The 22,061-nt window shown below is 42.2% G+C and overlaps 1 protein-coding gene across 1 annotated transcript in view; it reads left to right on the plus strand.

Moving 5' to 3' along the window:
- Window positions 1-22,061, plus strand: part of negr1 (neuronal growth regulator 1) — a gene marked incomplete at both ends in the record, with an annotated part of 419,156 nt that overhangs the window by 145,569 nt on the left and 251,526 nt on the right. The window contains one exon of the mRNA XM_084307725.1: window positions 4,618-4,856. Within this exon, the coding sequence (XP_084163851.1) occupies window positions 4,618-4,856 (239 nt within the window). The remainder of the gene's footprint in view (window positions 1-4,617; window positions 4,857-22,061) is intronic.

A 22,061-nucleotide genomic window follows, 5' to 3' on the forward strand; every position in this document is an offset into this window, starting at 1 on the left:
GTTACACAATGATAATTAATCTTTACAGACATGCATATGACTTAACACAGCTGCTATTTGACATTATTGGCTGAATTCTTGTTTATGCACGTATTGAAAATGTATGAAAATGTCTTGCTTGGGTTAATGTTATTGCTTTTAGATTGATCATAATGCTTATTTAACCTATTTAGCCCGAGCGGTCCACCGGCGGACCGCAGATGACATCACGTCATAAATTAATCTCTCCAGACTGTATGAATATAAGTAGCGTTCTTTTTCCAAATGTACCCACGAGTAAATACCCTAACCATGTCACAACAGCACAGTGTATATTTCCAGCAATATGTTTGTTTACCAATAGGTTAAAGTGTTATTAGTGAGATGTTAGTTTATGGAATGTTTTCATAATTTAGCAAATATCCACCATTTTGAATTAGCGTCTCGTCGCCGATTGTAGTCATATGAGGAGAGGGCATCCAGAGCTCTCAATGAGCGTTGACATTTAGAAAAACTACCTTTACCAGCCGATTCCAGCTTCCTGCAAGCAAATTACTTCTGTATGAATTTTCTTTATTTATCTTATTTCTCAGGATTCTCTATCACAAAACTGAATGCTATTGGCATAGATTGGAGCACAGTTAGTATGTTCTGTGAACATTTAGCAACAATCCCTGTTGCAATCCGATCAAAAATGGCGGAGCCATATCCAGTATAAGAATGGAACTGTACAGTCGATTTCATTCACGGTTCTTCCTGCACGCCTGGAGATACTAAATCCAAATTGAACTTTGCCATTTGAAAGAGGAGATTTGGCCTGCTCCATATATGTGCAAGTTGGCTATAATAAGGTCATTTATAGGCCTGGTATTCTATATTCTATAATAATATTTCAAATTACATGTGTCCGGATGGCAGAATTCAGTACTGTATCTACACAACATTCTGTTTAATCATCTTCCCTTTATTCATTTGCTTAGATTTTTTGGCAATTTTTCATGTCTGGTCATTTTTAGCATGGTGTTATTCACTGTCAAAGATGCAATGAAAAATCATAATTTATATTCTCCTGTGTTTCATTACAATTTACTCAAGCCTAGTAACATACCCAATATTTCTGACACTGGGAATACATTCACTGAGATCCATAGATGTCCCTGCATACCAATAACATGCAAATGGACCTTGTAGAAGTGCAGCAATCTTCAATTTACTTAGGTCTGTATTTTAGGCGGATTTTCAGAAAAGGGCTAGGGCTTAACAGGTTAAAATATATCAGACTGGTATTGGTATCATGCAGATGTCAAGGTTGTGGTATCGGTATTGGTATCGGAAATTAAAAAAGTGGTATTAATCAAGTCATCCATACTCCACACTGACCCAGGCATTCAGAGCAGAGGTAGCTTTAGTGGAATGAGTGCTGGGGTTCTGGCCTGGACTGGAGTATACCAGGCTAATGACGTCTATCACCCAGTGAGCCAGCCTTTGTTTTGAGAGGGCCTTCCCTAGACCGGCGGCTCCAAAACAGATCAGCAATTGATCCGATTTCCGAACGCTCTCTGTATGCGTCCGATGTAGCGTGACAAGAGCTCTGACCGAAACATGCTCTTTTCCTCCTCATTCTCCTGAGGTGAGGGGTAAGAACCCGTCCAAAGTGATCACCCTTGACCTAAAGGTACTGCTAATGTACTCGGGTACAAAGCTTCGATTTCAGCGCTGCACCGCTTGAGTCCTCCCTGATTAACATGCACTCAGCGGAGACTGACAAAGAGCATGAGTCACTGAATCTCTTAGCACAAGTGACTGCCAGGGGGAGTGCCAGCTTCAGAGAGTGGGAGTATCCTCTAAAGGTTCAAACGGAGCCTATGTTATCACTTTCAGGACCGTGGACAGATCCCTTGATAACATCCGTCTGGGCAGCCCGTGCAGGCTTGTATCTTCTACCCTGTGAAATTCTTTCTTGGGGGTAGATGTCGTTTAGAAAAATGATCAAAGATGGATTGAGGAATGGCACATTATATAGGGGGGGGAGGCGGCTGTAGTGAAGTCTTACTGTGACAAACCCGACGTGGCAAAAGTCAGTTGAATGATGTCTGCCATTCAGGTGATGCCTGGTCATTCACCTGGTTGGCATGTCAGAGGTATTAGGACAGTAAACACACTGCCCAGCGGAGGTGTTTGAATGTTTTGAAGTTACGGGTGGCGGTTAGGGTCTAGGGTCTGCAGTAGGGGTGGGGGAAACATCGATTCGTAGTAGTATCGCAATACTTTGCGTGGCGATACTGTATCGATACAGGGACGCCAAGTATCGATATTTTATTATTCATTTAAAAAAAAAGTATAAGGAAGTTGCATTGTTCATTTCAATACCTGTAATAGTACAGTAGTCCTCCACACACGCACACATGTGCATTCAGTTAAGTTGGAATATGACTGTAATACAAACAGTTCAGTTTGTCAGGTACATGCAACACAGATTACAGTGTTTACATCTGTCTGCTTGAGAAAATGCCATGTTCTGCAATAAAAATGATTGAAGTGAGATGAACAGACTGAACTTTATTTTATTAGATAAAACATGTTGACAAAGTTTTACTTTGCAGTTGAAAAAAGGTAATAAATTAAATTAATAATAATAATTTCGCAATACTCAGCGTATCGCAATGTATTTAGTATCACAATACTATCGTATCGTGACACAAGTATCGCGATAGTATCGTATCGTGAGGTCTCTGGCGATTCCCACCCCTACTGCTCTGCAGTTACCCTGAAACGTGTTTGCCAGTCTGCCCCTGAATGGTGAATGCCCCTGCTTTTCAGTACTATAGTAGTACAAATCAAATCAAATCAAATCAAATTGATTTGTAAGGCCCGACAACACATGCCGTGCACGTCTTCTTTAAACAAGTCAAGAAGAAACATCACAATAAGTCAAGAACAAAACAAGAACACCATAATGTCCAAAATTTTTTAAATAAATGCACCACTGAATGTCGAGGGTTTTTAGTTTCCACGGCACACACACACACACACACACACACACACACACACACACACACACACACACACACACACACACACACACACACACACACACACACACACACACACACACACACACACACACACACACACTTCCTCTTGTCGACAATATTGTGGGCCTACAGCATGATGAACAGTGTTTCTCATACATAAATGTACATGAATGCCCACCACAGTATCAGACAATATCCACCTTAAAAATGGGTTTCCCAATATGGTACAGTCATTTATTAGTAGTACTGTTAAAAAACACACACTCACACATAGGGGATGGGAATTGATCATATTTTATCGATACCGATTCCATTATCGATTCCCTTATCGATTCCGATACATTGTTACATTATATAATTTAAATAAATAAATTGTAAATGAAACATAACTAAGCTGGTTAGAATAACAACATGCGACTTGACATTTCTGATTGTCATTTATTGTTGAGCCCCCATGTCAGAAAAATACAAAAACTGTAAAAAATAATTTTTTTGCATGCATGGCGCTGATATTATAACAATATTGGATTTTACCTTCGGTAACGGAGGGTTGAGGAGATGCAGCACTCGCCCATAGAACATCAAAAAACACGACATTCCTGCACTGCATGCTGTGTTGACAAATGCTTCAGTATTTTGCTAGTAGTTCCCCCCTTGCATGAAATTGACATTTTGCAAATACTACAACTTGCGCTGTTTTCATCTACTTTTGAACGTTTCTTTCTGCCCGCCATGGCTCCGGTCCCAAACAAACTGAAACAGAGTATACAGCGTGAGTTCTCTACGGTGTTACGTTATTGTTTTAAAATGCGCAACTGTCGGGAAAAAAAACATGGCATCGATAAGAGGAATCGATAGTCACGGAGGCATGAGATTCCCCAATGGGAACCGGTTCTTGATTCCCAGCCCTACTCACACTCATGCTGTCCTGTGCGCAGGCTGTCTTAAATACTTCGAAGCTTATGAAAATAAAATTCGATTATAACATTTTTTTAAATAAATGATTTTAAATATAACAAATTTTTTGTTGCAAAATCAACTCTGCCTCTCTTTGTTAATTACAACAAGCAATGCTTTTTGTTATTTAAGATGAGGTCGGACTCGGCACTGACAGATTTGTGTTCATTGTGCTGCTTTTTGTTTGTCTAAGATGTTAAAAGGTTTAAACTTTACAGCGCTGACAAAGTTGAACAAAGTGCTGTACAAGTCCCACAACATAAAAAAATCCACAAAAAATATTTAAATAGATTTTAAATTATTATTATTATTATAATTTTTTATCTCAAAGCTTCAAATTAAAATCAAATCTCGGCCCCGACGCTTCGAATTCCCAAAAAAATATTCGAAGGTCAGCCCTAGTAGTCTTACAGCGTAGTGCCCTTGTCGATTACTATGACGTGATGTGATATTTCTATCTTCTGTGTGGAGCCCAGGAAGAGTAGCTGCTCCCAACAAAAAAAAAAAAAACTAAACTCACACAACAACAACAACAACAACAACAACAACAACAACAACAACAACAACAACAACAACAACAACAGCATGCCCTTCCTCCTGGAGACCTCACCTCACCGTGTCTCTCCTGTCTCTCCTGTCCCTCCAGGTGCTACCTGCTGGATGGGATTTCGAAAGGCGCCTGGCTGAACCGCTCCAGCATCATATTCGCAGGGAACGACAAGTGGTCGGTGGACCCGCGGGTGTCCATCGTGTCCAGCATCGGGGACAAACACGAGTACAGCCTGCAGATACAGAAGGTGGACGTAACCGACGACGGCCAGTACACCTGCTCCATTCAGAGCGAGCGCAACCCGCGGCCAAAGCTCCTCAACCTCATTGTAAAAGGTACGTGTCATCCTTTTTTTTTTAAATGTTTTTGCAAGTGTACGCGTAAAATATGGCTGTTTACATTGTGAATTGACTACAAAGCAGCTACATTGATGTACGGTCGTCTCCTGTTCTTGACACGTCTTTTAGTGTAGAAACATGAATGGCCAGTCATTTGTAGTTAAAACAGCTGTCCTGTGGTGATGAACATACTGTAGTGTACATAGGCGCCCACTTAATGGAGCAGAAGATGCGGGTGCTCTAGGACTATTGAACTTGGGGGAGCAAGCTTGTCTTTTTGCTCCCTCACTTTTTGATCATATCATATGATATAAATATCCCCCCCAATTTATAAATCTTATCGAACCATAACTACGTAATTTCAATCAAATTAATAATACGCAATGACACTTAATAGCAAGTTTTTAAGTTTCCAAAGATTGTGTGACCCCCCACTTTAATGGTTTGATCCAGTGCCCACGGGCGTTTGTCGGCATGACGTATACGACATGTTGGGGGAGGCGGCTTTTTCGAACCTTTTTCGAAATTCAGGCTGGATATTGGATAACATTGTGACTCGCGAGGATTATTCTTCGGCGTTTACATTAAAATGGAGCAAATCATCACGTAAGTCGAACACTGTGACTGTATACTAAATGCGCAAACAGATTGAAACTGAATATTTCTCGTATGGTGAGCCTCGGCGCTGAACCGAGTGAATCCAGAGATACGGGATGGTGCGCACTGCGCAGGCGCTGTGATCACCCAACGACGGAAATAATGCCGCTTTGAGCAGTTTATAAAAAAAATATAAAAAATATTTATTAGCAACGCCGAGCTTTCAAACCATCCCGTATCTCTGTGCGAACCCCTCGTGCAACTGTGAGCACCTTTGTAATGTCTCTGTGATACTTGTATAACGAACGGTTCGGCCAGAACCAGTCCTTCATGGTAAATCTAGGTTGGTTTCCCATTGAGGAGCAAGTGACTGTGGATTCACTCGGTGCAGCACAGACCCTGATGTAAACAAGACAAACGTCTTTCTCTGGTCTGCATCCCCTTAACAATTGTGTGTATTGAGCCGTACTGTATTTTACCCATTCTGCAATCTGTTAAATAAAGTTTTCATTCATTCAGCCGCCGCGCTCACTGGGGCTATTGATAGCGTCAATTAGTTGTTGTTGTTGTTGTTGTTGGTGCGGCGGATGTGAACGGGGCTGGAGGGGCTTTGGGAGGATGGGAAAGTTATTATTATTATTATTATTATTATAATAGTAATTGGCTATCATACGTGCCTAGCTAGCGTTAGCTAAAAGAGCCCTCGCAGTGAAGTTATTATTATTATAGCTATCATACTGCAATATAAACTGAGTTTTATAATGAAAAGAGCAGCTTTATTTTGGTCAAGATTGAAGGCTCTATATTGCAGGAAATTGCACATACAGGTGTTCATTAAATGTAAAAAAATCTGCCGTGGAGGGGGTCGTGCCGGACCCCCTCCAAACCACCCCTTGCAAAAAAAAAAAAAAAAAAAAATAACAAAAAAAAGAATAAAAAAAATACTTGCACCCCCACTTTCAACTATAACTAGGCGGCCATGATAGCCTAAGGACTGGGGCGAGTTCCGTCCTTGAGGCATTTGCAGTTGCATTGAAGTCGTCTACAGTAGTGACATCAAAGTGTGCGTTAGGAACTGGAGACTAATACTCTTTATTTAACGTGACCAACATGTAACCAACACACTACAGCAGTCAACATAATTGTGTTAATGGTATGACCGCTTGCTCGGGGTGTCGGTTAGGTCGGCGCCTAACGATATTTTCGTCAGGTTAGTGAGTCAATATTTTTGTATTACTCAACCGCACACATGAGTCCTAGCCTTGGTATGATGAAACACCACGGTCCTATCTTGAACCCTCAAGAACACATGCCCAAAAGCTAAACATATAGCAATAAAACACCAAACAACAGATCGATCTCAATGAAATTATGTGTATTTTGAGGCAAAATGCAAAAGACTTGGGAGAAAACGGCCCCAAAACAAACACAAATAATATTCACTTCAAAAGTTCCACAATTGGTTCAGTTCAGGAAACCAAGATAATACTGCTCACGGATTTCACCAGAGTTATTGGACACCTTAAGCACATGCTATTGTGCATTTACACACATTAAACACATGTTATTGGACATTTAAACACATTAAACACATGTTATTGGACATTTAAACACATTAAACACATGTTATTGGACATTTAAACACCTTAAGCACATGCTATTGGGCATTTAAACACATTAAACACATGTTATTGGACATTTAAACACATTAAACACATGTTAATGGACGTACAGGACGGTCTCACCACCTCCCTGTAGCTCTTACATGACGGTCTCACCACCTCCCTGTAGCTCTTACAGGACGGTCTCACCACCTCCCTCCCTGTAGCTCTTACAGGACGGTCTCACCACCTCCCTGTAGCTCTTACAGGACGGTCTCACCACCTCCCTGTAGCTCTTACAGGACGGTCTCACCACCTCCCTGTAGCTCTTACAGGACGGTCTCACCACCTCCCTGTAGCTCTTACAGGACGGTCTCACCACCTCCCTGTAGCTCTTACAGGACGGTCTCACCACCTCCCTGTAGCTCTTACAGGACGGTCTCACCACCTCCCTGTAGCTCTTACAGGACGGTCTCACCACCTCCCTGTAGCTCTTACAGGACGGTCTCACCACCTCCCTGTAGCTCTTACAGGACGGTCTCACCACCTCCCTGTAGCTCTGTGCCATCTTGGATTGCAACACTTCCAATAAGGAATGGATTGGTTCAGTGAGGTGTGTGTCTATGACGCGTGCGCGCGTGTCTGTGTGTGTGCCATATTGATGTGCCAAAATATAATAACTTCCCGTGATAGCATAAAATAAAGAATATATATATATAATTTTTTTAAGATTGATCTGGGATTTTATAATTCGATATCAGAATATGCTAATTAAGATTTGAATCATCTGTGAAGTCAAGGTGTGTGCAACTGTGTGCTCCCTGCTCATGAACATTTGGTTGGTTCATTTTAAGTGGGTTTACATTCTATCTTAAGATATTATGGGATGCTTTGATGTCACGACCCATCCTCCTCCTCACATCTGTGCTCGTTGCCAAACTGTCATTATTTTCCAAGATCTTGTTTGTTCTCTATTACATGGATCATGTAACCAACACCAACACAGTCAAGCATATGGGGATGTGACAATTATTCTCCCATTGTTCGGGTAGCTAATGGCCACAGGTGTATCCAGGACCATCTGTCCATTGGCATGTTTACCCCAGACAAGAAGAACCACTCTTGGAGACTTTCTGCTTGATGTACTATTGTTTATTTTTCAACTGAAACACCTTCGATGGAGGCAGATCTACCTTGTTGTAGGGTATACTGTGCGTTGTCTTATTGTATGCTATGTTACACTGAATAAAGAGTGCTGTGGCGTCATTTATTATATCACTTAAAGCAGGGCTTGACATTAAGGCTTGTCCTATTGTCCGGGACACGTAATGAAAAATGGTCGGACAAGCATAATACAATTTAACTTGTCTGACTGGACAAGTAAAGAAATATGTATGTATATATATATATATATATATATTAAACTAGATAAGACTCGTGCACATCTGGTTGGACCCCGACTGGAGGTGCAGGTCAGCGCAAGAGAGATAAATAAACTAAAAGGAGAAAACCTTCAAGGGAAAGAAGGGACCGCACACTCCACAGGACTCGTTTTTGCTTATTTATTGTTGCACAACACGTTTCGCTATCGCTTCCTTTAAATCATTGAACGTAGATAGAGAGATAGAGAGAGAGAGAGAGAGAGAGAGAGAGAGAGAGAGAGAGAGAGAGAGAGAGAGAGAGAGAGATAGAGATAGAGAGAGATAGAGCGATAGATAGAGATATAGAGAGAGAGAGAGAGAGAGAGAGAGAGAGAGAGAGAGAGAGAGAGAGAGAGAGAGAGAGAGAGAGAGAGAGAGAGAGAGAGATAGAGATAGAGATAGAGATAGAGAGAGAGAGAGAGAGAGAGAGAGAGAGAGAGAGAGAGCGAGAGAGAGAGAGATGGGGAGAGCGTACAAGAGAGCCAGCCAGTTTTGTTTTAAGTTTGCGTTTTTGAGCATCTAAGCTGCCGTATGTGATGACGTCACACTCGTACGTCAACACATGAACAGTTGAACACACGGAGATGGAAACTGGATGCCCGATATAAAGAAACTAATAAATATGAAGTTATCTTTGAACCTCTGTTGTCAAGCCTCGTCAATATAACCCCCCCCCCCCCCCCCCCCATTCCTCACGAATGGAACTGGTGTCATGGAGTCCGCTTTGATCGTTTCCAGGGTTAGCGGCTAATGCTAGTTAGCTTAGCCTAGTTAACTTAGTTAGCAGCTAACGTTAGCCCATTGCTCGCATCAATTAAATTGCATGTCATTGAAGGGCCACACTGGTCTGTGTCTTTAATGAAATGAGAGGAAAACTCTGGCTAAAGCAAGTCTCATCTCAGCCGCAGCGGTTTAATGGCGTGACAACATATACTCGATGTTCACGATATAGTAATTTACTACATCTCATGTAGAACAAGCCGCGATACATCGAGTATACTCAATATATATCGCCCAGCCCTAGTTGACCGTAATGCACATTCAGCACTATCAGTCCCTCCCTAGCTTCCTGTTTTTACAGGAAATGCATACATATGTGGAATCAAATAACATTCTGCTAGCCGTTTCATGGGGACTTTAAGATATTTAAATGCAATTGTGCACATTGTAATCACAAGACATGTTCCACTATAACCAGTTCCATGCAGTTAAATGTTGAAACCATGCAGTTGTATACAACGGTGTGATTTTCACCTGTAACGCTGAGACTGCAATTTAAATACCCTTGTTTATTCACTGAACCACGGAATCACCATTTGACCCAAGTTACAATCTGGGTCAAAGAAATGATGCAGCACAGAAACAAGCACTATCAATAAGAAACACCTTCACTATCACAAATCACCAGGCTCTGGAAGAAACACGTTCACTATCACAAATCACTATCAACAAGAAACACACTCACTATCACAAAGCACTAGCTCTGGAAGAAACACATTCACTATCACAAATCGCTAGGCTCTGGTTCACTATCACAAATCACTAGGCTCTGGAAGAAACACATTCACTATCACAAACCACTAGGCTCTGGAAGAAACACATTCACTATCACAAATCACTATCAACAAGAAACACACTCACTATCACAAAGCACTAGCTCTGGAAGAAACACATTCACTATCACAAATCGCTAGGCTCTGGTTCACTATCACAAATCACTAGGCTCTGGAAGAAACACATTCACTATCACAAATCACTAGGCTCTGGAAGAAACACATTCACTATCACAAATCACTAGGCTCTGGAAGAAACACACTCACTATCACAAAGCACTAGCTCTGGAAGAAACACATTCACTATCACAAATCGCTAGGCTCTGGTTCACTATCACAAATCACTAGGCTCTGGAAGAAACACATTCACTATCACAAACCACTAGGCTCTGGAAGAAACACATTCACTATCACAAATCACTATCAACAAGAAACACACTCACTATCACAAAGCACTAGCTCTGGAAGAAACACATTCACTATCACAAATCGCTAGGCTCTGGTTCACTATCACAAATCACTAGGCTCTGGAAGAAACACATTCACTATCACAAATCACTAGGCTCTGGAAGAAACACATTCACTATCACAAATCACTAGGCTCTGGAAGAAACACATTCACTATCACAAATCACTAGGCTCTGGAAGAAACACATTCACTATCACAAATCACTAGGCTATGGAAGAAACACATTCACTATCACAAATCACTAGGCTCTGGCCGCCCGACATACAATCCATTTTTCAGAGGCCCTTCTGTGAATATAGTTGAGTGTCCCTGCTCTCATGGGCTGGATGACTGGAGACAGTATATGTAGTTTGTAATGAAGTCTTCCCCATGGTTGCCTCAACCTGACAGGTAAAGATAAAGCCACAGTGTTATTCTCCTGAACAGCTCGACTCTGTGAAGTTTCGACTCAGTGTTATTGATATTGCATCTGACTGCCACTGGGTATCTTTTAAGGTGCAACAGGGGCACGAATTGTATTTGATCTCGATTCATATCTTAACAAGGTCAATAAATCCATTCGTGCCTTATGGAAAGCGGCGCTGGGTGTCTGATGTGCGTGCGGAGAGCTAATTGACGACAGCGCCCGGCGACGAGCAGAATAATTGTTACTTGTTGGGGTAATAGGGCTGGGGGCTGGTGGAGTTTGTATGTTAATGCATGAGCGCCCCAGACAATGGGGTAAACTGCACAAGAGGAAAATGGCCCTATTGAAAATCCATCTTCCAAATGCCATGTTCTATTCCTTTAACAGGATGATGCCAAGATTTACAGCAATTATGGCCGACTTGGCTCCTCTGAACGCGTTATGTTTCGGCAGGGAATAGCGATGAGAATGCAACATTATCAATCAAGCTGTCAAAAAGAAAATACAGTGGGCCATATTCTCGTCTTGTTCAGGGGGTTTCATTCTGGAATTTATTTGCCTCGTCCTAATCAGAGAACCCATGCTGGGGGTTGGATAGTATTTACTATTTAGTGCATAGCACGCGTAAAACTGATGTGAATACTATTTGTCATGCAGAGTTTGCGATGGATATAAATAGGGGGGCGGGAGGGTGGGGGGGCACTGGGTGTCTTCCTCCACATGACGGTACAGCATTGAGCTGAAGAGTGCTTTAACTCATCCCTCTAGTAACAATACCATCCTTTGTTCCGATTCAATGCCACAATGTTGAATTAACTCGACTGGTAACGTCTGGCAGCTAGAGTTGTTCCGATACCGATACCAGTATCGGAAATGCCGCCGATACTGCCTAAAACGCTGGTATCGGTATGGCGAGTACACGTACATTCTAACCTCCGATCCCATTACGTCATTTATCTCCTGCGGAGAGTGAGGATTATAAAATGAACGTGTTTTAAAGTGTGATGCTGTTTGTCATTTTAACAGCAGATACACTTTCTTAAATTCCATTGTCCCCGACAGAGCGTGTGACGGGGAGCTCGGACGGGATGTGTTTTGCTTGCTGGTGTTATGATAGCATAAGCTGAAAAGCTAGCTAGTTGGAACAACATCCGCTTTAACGTTACATCAAATCAGATGATCGCCTGTCCTTTCTCCAGGACCTGACACTGTCCGTCTATCAACAATAATGCACCCACGGTGAATCGTATTTAAGTCAAGTAGCTACTGACTAGCGTTAGCTGACTAACGTTATCAAATGACAATGCGGGGAAGACGAGCTAGGTCAGCTAGCTTAGCTTGATAACGGTACCGTGGCTAAAGTTGGTGCTATTCATAATCCAGCAATAATGGCTGCAGACCTGCAAGCAAAGTACAGCAAGTTCCAAGTGCCAAAGGATAAGAGTCTGAGGCGGAGTCTCAAAAGAGAATATTGAATATTTATTTTGCATCGAAAATCACAACATGAACGTTACTACTAGCCTCTGCTACTAACAGACTGGGTAGCGAGTGCAACACTGTCTAACGTCTGTGCGGATCATTGGAGTAGGGTATATCTGCAGTGCCGCAACCCCATACTCATTGATTAATGATACTAATACTAATCTATACAATCACCTGTTGTTGAATAAATACCATTACTTTCTAGTTATTACAAAAAAAACAGTATATATAAAACAGTATCTGTAAAAAACATTTTTTAAATGTTTAATTTATATAATATATATATATATATATTTTTTTTTTATGTATGTATTGGTATCGGATCAGTATCGGTATCGGCCGATACCCAAAACTTAGGTATCGGAATCGGATCGGGAAGGAAAAAATTGTATCGGAACATCTCTACTGGCAGCCACGGGACTCGTTCAGCTAACGTTAGTTAAGGTTTTTTACCGTGACGCGTGGGCATACAGGAATGGCGAGGATGTAAAGCAAGTTAGACACATTTATTTACATAGAAACAGCGCGACTCACAAGAGGAGTTGTCACATGATGTAGGACGCAGGGCTGAAGAGCTATGTCATAGCTTCTTAGGGCTGACCTTCAAAGCTTTTTCTGGCCATCGAAGCTTCTGGGCCCAAGATTCGATTTTAATTCGAAGCTTCAACAATAATAATAAAAAAAGAAAATAAATGTAAAAAAATATATATATATATTATAATTTTTTAAAATGTTCTTATGTTGTGGGACTTGTACAGCACTTTGGTCAACTTTGTTGTTTTTAAATGTGCTCTATAAATAAAGTGGATTGGATTCATTAATTAAATTAATAATGAGTCGCTGTCTGGGCGGCTGCTCTCCGTTACACAACCAACGTCATTACATTACATAATTATGTTGCAACCTTCGTCTATAAAGCAAACAATTATATAAATATTTATATGTAGTTAATATAGACAAAAGGCAGAATTCGACTTAATTAAGCATGTTTTATTAACACTTTGGATGCCACGCCTCCCCGTCTCAAAACCTTGTTGCGTGCCACCACCCACTTCAATGATAGCGCTCTCATATTTGCGAACGCATGATAAACTACATCTTAAATTATGGCTATGTGTCTAATCTGGCCGTCGCTTATAAATGACTTGTTTGCAGTCAACATTGTCGAAACGGATAGTTTTGTAATCGGTTAATTTCCGTTTTATACCATTTTGAAAAACGCTTGTTTCTTGAAACTTCCAGAAGATTTCAGAAGATTCTGTGATAAACACCCTTTACTGTAATACACAAAACACGTTGTAATTTTTCGGCCTCAGTGGCCAGGAGTAACGCGTGGGAGGCTCACACTGCCCCCGCTACTTCCTGTTTCCGCCGCACCGGCGTCACCCAACCGACCTGTAGGGGTCGCTGTCCACAACGTCCAATCTCCACCGGCTTTCCCACCCTCTAACACTTGCCAATTGTGTTAGTATGACGACCGGCCAAGCCGGTAGCAACGCAGAGAGCTGGGCTCGATACCAGCGTATCCTGCGTTAGTGGCGAGCGCCTTGCCCACTGCGCCACTCAGCCACCTTTCTCCTGCATTTCAATAAACAATAAATGTTGAATATATAAATGAATATAGTTTTGTCTAGATATTAATCACCAACCATGCACCAATGCCCGCGAGTAGCCGAGCCTATAAGCCAGCGTCTCCCTGCTTGCCAGCTAGCCTCATCTCACTGGTGCATAGAGACACACTGCTGGCTACTGAGAGTTGTGTTGTTGTGTGCAGTTGTGAGTAGAAGACCACAGCCCTGTGTTACAGTGCATGAACGACCAGAGGAATTTATACGTGGATTTATACGTGGATATCATGAAGAGATTCAAGTCAAAGTTAATTTCTCAACATGCTCTTCATCAGACGGCTATAGTTTTATCACCATGCTCTTCATCAGCAGACTAGAGTTTTATCACCATGCTCTTCATCAGAAGACTAGAGTATTATCAACATGCTCTTCATCAGAAGACTATGGTTTTATAAACATGCTCTTCATCAGAAGACTATGATTTTATAAACATGCTCTTCATCAGAATACTATGGTTTTATCAACATGCTCTTCATCAGAAGGCTCTAAGCAACACTCATCAAAAGGCCTAGATATATCACTGCATGCTGCACTCTCCATGGTGCTGAAACCTTTGTCTCGGATTTAGCAAATTATGTTTTGGGAGAGGTAGGCTAACATTAAGGTGCCCAGTAACAACTATAAAGACATAACTTATTAGCCTACAATGTATTTTCTGTTTCTGCTGTTTAAATTGTCTCTAGTTTAATGCAGTTGTTTTCAATTATACACATGCTAAGCTATTTAAGCTATTTACAGCAGAGCAGAATGGTTGGATCTCTCCTCTCAGGCATTTCCAGTGTGACACTGAAACTGCACAGCTACTGAACCCCGGCGGTTGCTGGCATTTATATTGCGGCCTGCAGTCCCCTTTAGGCTACGCTGCTTTGATAAATGAGCTAATCTCAATGATTCTATTTAGATCAAACGATGTAAACATTATTCTTTACACAAGTATTCAGTATTACTTTAATACAAGCTCGGCAGAATCGGCACGCTGTTAAAGGCACACTCTTAAAGGAGCAGGCAACACCCTAATCTACTTTTATCACATTTTAGAACCTTGAGGGACAAATGGATAGATTATCAAACATGTTTAAAATAGTTTTGGGACTCCTACGACCTTATAATTTTTTTCTAATCACGATCGCGGGTAAACTTGCATGTCATAATAATAAAAAATATATATACAGGTATATAAAAAATAATAATAAAAAAAGAATTAATATAAATTTTTTTGAATAGAAGTGCGGTACCACCGACATTAGATGTGACACACAGTCTGGAACAGGGTTTCAAAGGGTGGGCAATACTGCCACCTAGCAGGATCTGGCCGGTATTGCACTCTCGGGGTCTCAGTATGTCTTTCAACTGTAACATAGAGGTCCGTGAGACTGAATAGAACATTAAAATCGAAAAAAAAGAAAACGGACCAAATAACGGTTGGCGAGCAAACACGTATACATACGTGAATGGCACAGAACAAGTTAAAAAGAAGGCTCATTACATTCCCAGCCACTCTATATATATATACATGTGCAGCTCAATACATTAGAATATCGTGGAAAAGTCCATTTATCTCAGTAATTCAATAAAAAAAGTTAAACTCTCATATATTATAGATTCATTACACACAAAGTGAAATATTTCAAGCCTTTATTTGTCATCATTTTGAAAAGTATGGCTTACAGCTAAATGAAAACCCAAAATTCAGTATCTTAGAAAATTGGAATATTACACAATATTATGTAATATAATATATATATATATATAATATAATATTATAATATATGAATTTTTTTTTGAATATAGAAATGTCTGCATTCTGAAAAGTGTGTTCATGTATGATCACTCAGTACTTGGTTGGGGCTCCTTTTGCACGGATTGCTGCATCAACACGGCGTGGCATGGAGGCGATTAGCCTGTGGCACTGCTGAGGTGTTATGGAAGCCCAGGTTGCTTTGATAGTGGCCTTCAGCTCGTCCGCATTGTTGGGTCTGGCGTCTCTCATCTTCCTCTTGACAATACCTCATAGATTCTCTATGGGGTTCAGGTCAGGCGAGTTTGCTGGCCAATCAAGCACAGTAATACCATGGTCATTAAACCAGTTATTGCTACTTTTGGCAGTGTGGGCAGGTGCCAAGTCTTGCTGGAAGCTGAAATCAACATCTCCATAAAGCTTGTCAGCAGAAGGAAGCATGAAGTGCTCTAAAACCTCCTGGTAGACGGCTGCGTTGACTTTGGACTTGAGAAAACACAGTGGGCCAACACCATCAGATGACACGGCACCCCAAATCATCACTGACTGTGGAAACTTCACACTGGACCTCAAGCATGAATGAATGAATGAAAACTTTATTTAACAGATTGCAGAATGGGTACAATACAGTACGGCTCAATACATACAATTGTTAAGGGGATGCAGACCTGAGAAAGACGTTTGTCTTGTTTCCATCAGGGTCCCCCATTTTCAATTCATATAGACATATATGACATACATGACATACAGATAGTCAGTACTGCTACATCTATACATTTATGACATACCAGATTTGCAAATACAGTACTGTTTGTGATACAGAAGGAGTCAAGAAAAGGGAGTATATACATTTTGACGTAGAAACTGTACATTGGAGGAGGTTGGGTGGGGGGGGTTGGGTACATTGGGATATTGACAACCATACTGGGTAATTTACATTGGAGGTGGTTGGGGGGGGGGGGGGGGGGGGCGGGGGGCACACTGTATAAACAAGTAACACTGTACATTGAGGGGGGGGGGGAGGAGACACTGTACAAACAAACACAATTGTACATTGAACTATTGACAAAACCATACTAGGTAAATGACTGTACATTGGAGGGGGTTGGGTTAGGATATTTACAGGGGCCAGTGTTGAATTGCAGTCTCCCGTAGGTGTCCCTTTAGAGAGGTTTTGAAAGTGGGTAGTGATCCACATTCCTTTACAGCTTTGGGTAGGGCGTTCCACATTGATGTGGCATAATTGCGAAACGTGTTTAGTCCCTTATTTGAGCCGAATCTGGGTTTAACATGATTTGTGGAGCTCCCTCTGGTGTTGTGATCGTGGTATTCACTGACCTTTGGGAAGTATTTTGACATGTACATGGGTACCTTGGTCGTGTAGTGTATCTTGTAGACCAGGCCCATTGCAAGTTGTTGTACTCTGTCGTCTACTCTAAGCCATCCTAGGTTGTCAAAGTGGGCAGGGGTGAGGTGGGTTCTAGGAGTAAGGTCAAGCAGTAGTCTGACCAGTTTGTTTTGAGATGTTTGTAATTTTGTTTTTAGCGCCTTTGAGGTGCTTTGGTACCATGAGGTGCAAGCATAGTCGTAGTACCCCTGAATGAGTGCTCCTGCCAGAGTCTTCAGGGTGTTCTTGTTTACCAGAGAGGAGATCCGGTACAAGAATCGAGTTCGTTGGTTGACTTTTTTTATTACATTGGATGCCATTTTGTCACAGGAGAGATTAGCCTCTAGGATGGAACCCAGGTAGGTAATTTCATCTTTCCTTGTGACAATATTGTCACCCACTGTAACTGAGAAGCCGTCGGTCTTGCTGAGTTTGTTATTTGAACCGAAGAGAATGGACTCTGTTTTGCCCATGTGTAATGATAGTTTGTTATCAGCGAGCCATATGCAGATTCTGCCTAGTTCCGAGCTGAGGGTTTTTTCAACCTGTAACTTGTTCTTGTCAGAGACCAGCAGGGCTGAGTCGTCCGCAAACAGGAACAAGTTGCAGTCACAAGCTGACGACATGTCATTTGCATAAATTAGGAACAGTAGCGGTCCTAGTATGCTTCCTTGTGGAACACCACAGCTCACTGTGAGGGGGGGGGATAGGGTACCGTTTACCTCCACCATCTGTTCCCTCCCCTCAAGGTAGGATTGCATCCAGCTCACTGATAGACTATCAAAACCAATTGCTTGCAACGTGGATGATGTGCCTCTCCACTCTTCCTCCAGACTCTGGGACCTTGATTTCCAAATGAAATGCAACATTTACTTTCATCTGAAAAGAGGACTTTGGACCACTGAGCAACAGTCCAGTTATTTTTCTCCTTAGCCCAGATAAGACGCTTCTGACGTTGTCTCTGGTTTAGGAGTGGCTTGACAGGAGGAATGCGACAGCTGTAGCCCATGTCCTGGACACGTCTGTGTGTGGTGGCTCTTGATGCTCTGACTCCAGCCTCAGTCCACTCCTTGTGAAGCTTCCCCAAATTCTTGAATGGGCTTTGCTTGACAATCCTCTCAAGGCCGCGGTTTTCCCTGTTGCTTGTGCACCTTTTCCTACCACACTTTTTCCTTTCACTCAACCTTCTATGGAGCTGCTTGGATGGACAGCACTCTGTGAACAGCCAGCTTCTTTAGCGATGACCTTTTGTGGCTTACCGTCCTTGTGGAGCGTGTCAATGACTGTCTTCTGGACAACTGTCAAGTCAGCAGTCTTCCCCATGATTGTGTAGCCCACTAAACCAGAATCAAATACAATTTAAAGGCTCAGGAAACCTTTGCAGGTGTTTTCAGTTAATTATCTGATTAGAGTGTGACACTGTGATACTACAATATTACATATTTTCACAATATTCTAATTCTGTGAGATACTGAATTTGGGGTTTTCATGAGCTGTAAGCCATGATCTTCAAAATTAAAACAAATAAAGGCTTGAAATATTTCACTTTGTGTGTAATTAATCTATAACCTATAAGAGTTTCGCTTTTTGAATTGAATTACTGAAATAAATGAACTTTTCCACAATATTCAAATTTATTGAGCTGCACCTGTATATATATTTATGTAGGGGGCTGATGCACGCCACCACCACCACCACTATCCCCTCCCACAACTCCACACCATGTTGAAACCATCTTTTCCTTTTGTGTTGTTGTTGTTGTTGTTGTTGTTGTTGTTGTTGTTGTTGTTGTTGTTGTTGTTGTATGTTTTGTCAAAACTGTGAATTGTTAATCATTACCTGTCAAGGCGCATGCTTGTGTGTGTACACGTGCCTTCTCGCGGAGAACAGAGGGATTTTTTGGTTCCCAGACGAGACGCAGCAGAGGGAAGAGGCTCTGTCATGTCGACGGGCTCCTGGGACGGGGGTCTTGCTTCTCATCCGCTGAAGGGCGGCGGAAAAGGAAAAAGCCCGGGGAAGTAGAATGGCGGAGACATCCATACTCAGATTTTTCTTTTTTTCTTTCCTTTTCATTCGATCCCCCCCGCCAGCAGTCCAAGCATTTCAACCGACGTTAACAGTATCAACCCGCGCCCCATGGAAGGTTCCCTGCGACGCAAGCTCCACCACACAGTTTGCAACAGCAGGGATCTCTAGTTGGCACCAGACCTCCCTATCGCTTCAACACACGCCGTTGCATTAAAGGGTATTGGATGTGTGAGGTGGGGGCGGTGGATGTGGCTATGACTGCTCCCTCGCCTCTCAGAATCATTTAATCTCCGCATGACATTTATCCCCCTCGGAGACCTCGTGTCACCTCCACAAATTAGACTTTTGCATCTGTGCCACTCCCCTCCCCCGGCTTTAGTGCCATTAAACAGCACCCGGGAGACGCCGGGAAATCATTGAATTCAAAACGCTTTATTGCTTAGGCATCGATGCTCAGAGGGTTGCCTTGGAATAAAAGGCCACATTTCGCATTACCTTTTATCCGTCGGCTTGCGTTGTGTGTGTGTGTGTGTGTGTGTGTGTGTGTGTGTGTGTGTGTGTGTGTGTGTGTGTGTGTGTGTGTGTGTGTGTGTGTGTGTAGGTGTGTGTGTGTGTTGTGTGTGTGTTTGTTTGTGTGTGGGGGGCGGGCACGTCATTTTCCCTATTGTGTTGAGAGTGACAAATATAGCCACTATCTCGGCTGAATTCACACCAGCAGGTTAGGCCACATGAGGATATGTCCGCAGCAGTTACTAAACTCATAACAGCACCGATGTTTACAGGGGACCTTCGTTGCATTTAATTTTACGTATGAAAACAAAAAAACAAAGTGGTTAAATGGAAAATAAATAGATAGAGGCATAACAAGCTTAGCAAAAACAAAAACAGAATAATCACTGACAGTAACGGTATGCCTAATGAGAGAGATTAGCCTAAATGAGGGAAGCATCGGTGCAACAGTACGGCCACTGAAACAGAGTCATTTCAAACATACTGTAGCATGACTCACAGTGCAGACTTATCACCCAAGATACCTGATGTGGTTTTGTTCCGTAGTATCGTAGTTTTTTCCAACCTGAACGCTGCGTGGCTCTTAATCTGCACTCGTCCCGTATCGTTACACTTTAACTGCAACAACTGGTCTGGGAAAACTGCACTAGTTAGCTAACACTAGATTAAATGTGGATCATTGTGGCGGACTGATACCCGCTCTTCTAGGCTAAATCTACAGATGCCTTTTCCAAAATTACGAAGATGTATCACATCGCTAGAGCTAACAACAAAATGAGCTACAGAGAGGGGGCGGGGTGTTCTGAGAATGAGAGAGCCAGCTGCCTTTGAGAGCAAAACAACGGTGTGTGTGTGGGGGGGGGGGGGGGGGTGGGGGGGGTTAATATTATCTGGGTATGCCAGAACACCGGATAACCGTCCGGTAATACCACCCAACACAGTAAGCCTACAGCAAGTGTGAACCAAAACATGTACATGTGTGTGCGCGCGTGATTAGAATAGCATTCATGCACAGTGATACAGTTAATAGAAATAAACCTGGATTTCATCAAATAGTGGCAGACGTGGTGTAACACTCACAATAACAACATGGTGCTTGAAAAATATGAACACCCGACTGCATGAATGTAATTCTTTCAACGTCTATAGCGGTAATACACTGCACCCCCAAAACTCAGGAAGTTATTAACCTCTTAAGCATACCCCCCATTTTGCAGAAAACTAAAGCAATTTTGCAGATAAGTCCAAAGTTTATAAAAATCCCACCGAAAATGAGTTTCTTAGAAAGGTTTTTGTAATGTGTGTACTGCAATAATTCAGTGTGATTATCCAAAATGGCCGCCCACTTCAATTCATTCAGACGCTCGAGTCAGGACAAAGGACTTCTTTGTCACCTTCCCCCACTCTCACCCGCCCGTCTGGGATCGCTTTCGGAGCAGTGGTGGTCAATCATTTTCGCCATCAGCGGTGACCATATATAGTCGGATGTGATCACTTGAAGGAGCGGCCTGTCAAATGACGCTCGCCGGATATATCGCTGTGTAACTCGATACCCGAAGCCTGCAATAGGTTGAGTGTGGTGGCGATCGAAAGGTGGCAAATTCAACTTTCAAACGGTGTATTGGATGATCGGTGAAAAATGCAGCCCATAGCCGACAGACGAGAGCAAAGTGTATGAGGCCCGTCGAACATTAACTAATTCAGAGCCACGCCCATTTGACCATATTAGGGCTAGCGTGCCAGTAAGGAAGTCAATGGGAGGTCGGGGAAATTTGCGAACGCCTAAACTATATCTTAAATTATGGCTATGGGTCTAAAACACCCCTCGCTTATCAATGACTTGCTTGCAGTCAACATGTACGAAACGGATTGTTTTTTCATTGGTACATTTCCGTTGTATACCGTTTTGAATACGAGTATAGTTTTGGAGATTTTGGAGAATTCCAGAGAAATCCGCGATAATAGCCCATTACTGGAATACACAAAACATGTTGTAATTTTTCGTCTGATTTATGAATCGTTTCCAAATAAACGCTAGATTATCGATAGTATGTGTACTTATGCACGCTAGAGAAGCACGCTGAAAAATCGATTATCCATGCCGTGGATACGGCTAACGTTATGCACGCACACACACACGCACGCACGCATGCACGCACGCACGCAGATGTTCTGATGAAAAATTTATGGATATTGCTAATAAAAGAAATAACAATTAAAACCCGAGTTTTCTCTGGTTTTGGCACTCAACGCGTGGCGAGTTAACCCGACTAATCTTGTGGTCGGCACTGAATGGGTTAGGAGGTTAAATAACTTCCTGTTCGTTTGCACTTGGGTGCACTTGGCATTGGGCTCGATGCACTGCCGGTCACATCCAATTAC

The sequence above is a fragment of the Notolepis coatsorum genome, assembly GCF_963971535.1.
Source record: "Notolepis coatsorum genome assembly, chromosome: 2".
In the NCBI taxonomy this organism is placed as follows: Eukaryota; Metazoa; Chordata; class Actinopteri; order Aulopiformes; family Paralepididae; genus Notolepis; species Notolepis coatsorum.